The 5,013-nt window shown below is 37.0% G+C and overlaps 1 protein-coding gene across 1 annotated transcript; it reads right to left on the reverse strand.

The window, feature by feature from the left end:
- Positions 1–214: 214 nt before the first annotated feature.
- LOC149130993 (segment polarity protein dishevelled homolog DVL-3-like) lies at positions 215–3,288 on the reverse strand. The gene is made up of 3 exons (XM_089342612.1): positions 3,128–3,288; positions 1,509–1,602; positions 215–343 (listed from the first exon to the last, which is right to left on the reverse strand). The coding sequence occupies exons 1-3, from the start codon at positions 3,271–3,273 to the stop codon at positions 230–232; spliced, it is 354 nt and encodes a 117-aa protein (XP_089198738.1). The 5' UTR covers positions 3,274–3,288; the 3' UTR covers positions 215–229.
- Between the last annotated feature and the right edge of the window lie 1,725 nt (positions 3,289–5,013).

The following is a 5,013-nucleotide window of genomic DNA, read 5'->3' on the forward strand; positions in this document are numbered from 1 at the left end:
AGGCACAATGCTTAGCAGCATTTCATCCATCTTTACATTCTGAGTTCAAATTTCACCCAGGTCAACTTTACATTTCATCCTTTCAAGATTAATGAAATAAGTACCAGTTACACACTGGGGTTGATGTAATCAAGTAGTCCCTTCCCCCAAAATTTCAGGCCTTGTACTTTTAGTAGAATGTATTATTATTATTATTATTATTATTATTATAAAAGAACGAGAAAGAATTCTAGAATGAAGCCAGTTCCATGTGCAGATCTTGTATGTACTCACCCATGTTCAACGTGACTGTAATAATGTTGAGTGACATAGTAGAGTCTGTGATACTGCTAAACGAAGACGTCTGTAAAGAAATACAAACACACAGTAATGGTTGAACCAATTAGAAAAACCAAAAATACAAAACAGTAATTAAAATAAAATGACAAACACACATACATACACACAAACACAATATAAAGAAAAAAGATATACACCATATTTGATAGATTTTTTTTTCAAAGACATTTCTCAAGATAAACCACTCTGAGTCCTATATTTGAAGCTGGGTCTATATAACAAGCTTTAAATGCACTGGAAACTTCTTTTCTTTTTTTTAAATATATGCTGTTGAAATTGGTAGGCATCTAATGTACTCATGTATCTTTTGTGACATCAAAGTAACCCAAATTTAAGGAAATATTAATTAGACGTCAATCATTTTAATATATTGTTGAAGTCCTCTTGACACCTACCTGCCCCCAGAAGGTCTTTATTTCTTATGATACAAATCTTCCAATTTTAAAAGGTATTTACAATTAATTAAAAACCATAATTGCATACAACAAAAAAAAAATTTTTTTTTTTAATGAAATTACACCCCAAACATTAACTTAATGAAATTCAAATCTTCGTTATTTTCACAATATACCGAGAGCCATAGACACATTGTATATATTTCATTACAAACATAATCACAATAGAGTTAAATAACATGAAGATATTCCTGAATCACAGCTGTTTAGCAAGGGATTTGATCTCAGATCGTCTCTGTTGTACCAGTCTATTGTTTCTGTTGTTACAACAGTTAGTGGTCTAACTTTGCTACTACAATAGTCAGTGGTACCACTTTGCTATTAGACCAGTTTATTGTTTCTGTTGTTACAACAGTTAGTGGTCTAACTTTGCTGCTACATTAGTCAGTGGTCTCACTTTGCTTTTAGAGCAGTCTTTTGTCTCACTTTCTTGTGGTCTAATTTTGCTATCACAATAGTCAGTGGTCTCACTTTGCTATTAGAACAGTCTATTGTCTTTTTTGTTACAACAATTAGTGGTCTAACCTTATTGTTACAATAGTTAACGGTCTCAGTTTGCTGTAAGAGCTGTCTATAGTCTCCTTCTGTTGTTACAACAGTTAGTTAGAGCAGTCTGTTGTCTCCCGTTATTGTTACAACAGTCAGTGGGCTCACATTGCTGTTACACTAGTCGGTGGTTTTACCTTGTTCTTACAACATAGTTAATGGTCTTACCTTGCTGAGAGGTGGGAGTCTGTGTCTTTTCCGTCTTCTTTTGTGGCGGCCATACTTTGAAGACCTAGCAGTTGTGTCAGTGACCGTTGAAAACCTGTGCAAAATAGACAAAGCAGTGTGTGATATATACATGTGAATGCATGGGTGTTTGTCTATATATACATATATATATAAAGGGTAAGATTAAAGACCCCCTTCTGGTCATGAATGACCATGGGATTGCACCTAGAAAGTTACCCTCTGAGGCACAAGTCTGGGCAAGGTTGTTTATGGAAGACCAGCAGTCGCCCATGCATACCGGCCTCCCAATCTCCACACCACTGATGTTATCCAAGGGAAAGGCAAAGGCTGACATAACAACTCATTTCTACAGCTGATTGAACTGAAGCAACATGAAATAAAGTGACTAGTTTGCAGAATGCAGTCAGGGCATGAAGACAATGTGGAATCTCATTATGCAATAAAGTTGTGTTAAACTGGGTGGGGGGGGGACTACTGAAACTTATGCAATGCTCCGGGCTCTTTCTGGTTTTAATTCTTTTGCTAACACAAGAGGTTCAATGACAGAAGACAGGAGGTGAGAGACAATGAGGGGGAGAAGGAGATCAGAACATCAGTGCTGGTTGAGAAAATTCACTGTTTTCTGGATGAAGACTGTCACTTGAAGGCCTATAAAAGGAGAAGCTCAAATACTATGTCAGTCGAGGGTCCAGACAGCCAAAGAGAAGCTCAGAAATTCATTAGAGCCTGAAGAACCAAGACTGTGTGAATACTTGAAGGGCCTCTCCCAAAAACCACATACTCAGGGCCAAAATACAGTTTTGTTTTGTCCTGTAAATATCTAACAGGCTTTTCTCTAAAATCTAACACTCAGAGACTCATGAGTGGCCTAAACAACCAACAAAAGGACCTAGAGAACCAGAAAGGGGCATGTAAAGGTAAGGAAGACCTTGTGAATATCTGACAAGCATTTCTCTAAAATCTCTCATTTGGGGCCCAAAAACAGTTTTCTTCTGCCTAGTAAAATTTCTCTCAGAGGCCCAGTGAGGAGCCCTAATATGGTTGCTCACTCTGCTAGATATAGAAGCTGAAAAGGAGCCTGAAGAATCAAGGAAGAGCAAGTGAATATCTAACAGAACCGAAGAGCTTTTCTCTAAAACCTAGAGACTCATGAAGGGCCTGAAGAGCCAGCAAAAGGACCTGGAGAATCAAAGAGGAACCTGTAAAGACAAGGAAGACCATGCAAATATCTGACAAGCATTTCTCTAAAACATCCCACCCAGGGCCCAAAAACAGTTTTCTTCTGCCTAGTAAAATTTCTCTCCGAGACCTGGGGTAGACAGATATATAGCTGCTCAACTTGCTAGATATAGATGCCAAATTAGGCTCTGATCAGCTGTTACCATGTTACCAAAACAAAACTGATATAACACACCAAACATATTCCTGAGTACACTATGTTCAAAGAGAAAACACTTTATCATATGTCCAATTAATCAGCACTAACCCAGGACAAAACCACATCATCATCAACATTTAGCGTCCATGACCCTCACTGGTATGGGTTCAGCTGGTTTAAAACAAACAAAAAAAAATTGGAAAAGAGAGGTAAGGGGTACCTGCTGTCATCTTCTGAATCAAAGAAACTAGTAGATTCCAGATCACTACTGAGCATGGACGTAGATTCATAGATCTGTCGAGGATCTCTGTGGCGGTCATGTTTGGTGTGACCATTGATGCGAGGAATACCTGAAACAGAGTACATATTGGTAAACGACAAGTAAACAACAAAATACAGAAACAATGGCTGGATGGACAGAGATAGACAGACTGATAGACAAGCAGATAGATAGACAGATAGATAGGTTGATAGACATACAGACAAATAGATAGATAGACTGATAGACAAGCAGACAGATAGACAGATATAGATAGATAGATAGACAGACAGACAGATAGATAGACAGACTGATAGACAAGCAGATAGATAGGTAGAGAGATAGGTTGATAGACAGACAGACAGATAGATAGACAAACTGATAGACAAGCAGATAAATAGACAGACATATAGGTAGATAGACAGGTTGATAGACATACAGACAGACGTGTGCATGCATGTACAGATGATACTCCAATATGGCTTAACACGTGATGGATAAATCAAACAAAAGAATATATCTGTGTGAGAGAGAGAGAGAGAGAGAGAGAGAGAGACAGACAAGCAAAGAGAAAGAGAGAGAGAGAGAGAGAGGGGGAGAGAGAGAGAGAGATATTGTGTATATATATTCTGATCATAATCTGAAAGACCAACAAACGAATCAACAGATCAATGATTAGACCTATCAATAGATCAACAGGTCGATGATTAAACAGATCAATAGATCAACAGGTATTGCATTTGATGGTCTAAAAGATGCAAGCGCATTTTAGACGCACCCAATTTCCAGGAATAAAAAATGGTTTTCAGTGTCTTAAAGCATGTAATATAGGTCCAACTTCACACATAGGACCCAAGGTGGTAGTTAGAGACTGTTTTTTGGTAGCAAAAGTGTGTTATATACCATCAGATATAGTAAATCAATAACTACACAGGGAGAAATCAATAAATACACAGGGAGAAATCAATTAATTAATCAACTCAAAAGAATCACATGTAATTTCTGACTGAGACTAAATGAAGACCAGACTTTTACACTTCCAAATGACAAGTTAAAGCAAAACCTTGCCTGCTTCATAAATCTTTTATTACCAAGTTGCTTGTGTGTGTGTGTGTGTGTGTGTGTGTGTGTGTGTGTGAGAAAATGTGTGAGTGAGAGAGTAAGTGTATGTGTGAGCATGACTATGTGAGGGAGTGTGAGTGAGAAAGAGGGTGTGTGAGAAAGAGAGTGTGTGTGTGTGTGTGTATTATTTCGCAAGAGAAAATTCAAGAATTAGAAATTATGTTAAATGGTGGTGGTGGTGGCGGCGGCGGTGGTGGGGGTATTTATGCAACAGAGGAGAGAGTGATTAAAGGGTAAGAGTGGAAAAAAAAAATCATGATTAATAGGTTCATATAAGGGTGCTGGGTGGATAATGAATGGTAAATAGAAATAAACAAAACAAGACCAAAAAAAAAACAAAGAAAAAAAATTAAAAACAAATTTAAATTAGATAAAAAAGAAAGCCGCTTACAGAAGGTACTTCACTTTTTTCCTAGACTAGAATAAGCTTTAAGAAAATTAATGTTTTTCTGTTTTTTTCAACAGGACTAGAATCAAGTCAAATTTTAGAAAGGTTTGGGAGAGGGGCTTTTCTTTTTTTGTTTTGCTTTTTGGGGTTCTTTCTTTTTTAATGGAAAGAGGCATATTTTTTTTCAGTGAAAACTTGGATGAATGGTAAAGAAAACAAATACAAGCAAACATAATTTTGGGGTGTGTATTGTTTATAATAAATACTTTTACAGAAGGGTTTTTCTTTGTTATCAATAGAAGAAGATAGGGGACGTCACATCATCCAAATGGTGAAA

This window comes from Octopus bimaculoides, chromosome 26 (assembly GCF_046866305.1).
Source record: "Octopus bimaculoides isolate indiv1 chromosome 26, ASM4686630v1, whole genome shotgun sequence".
Lineage (NCBI taxonomy): Eukaryota > Metazoa > Mollusca > Cephalopoda > Octopoda > Octopodidae > Octopus > Octopus bimaculoides.

Excerpts from the sequence above, each read along its gene's own strand:
- LOC149130993 (XM_089342612.1), bottom strand. The coding sequence starts at position 3,273 with ATGTACTCTGTTTCAGGTATTCCTCGCATCAATGGTCACACCAAACAT. Across the intron at positions 1,603-3,127 it reads GATTCAGAAGATGACAGCAG|GTTTTCAACGGTCACTGACA; the intron begins GTACCCCTTACC and ends TATTTTGCACAG. Across the intron at positions 344-1,508 it reads GACTCCCACCTCTCAGCAAG|ACGTCTTCGTTTAGCAGTAT; the intron begins GTAAGACCATTA and ends ATTTCTTTACAG.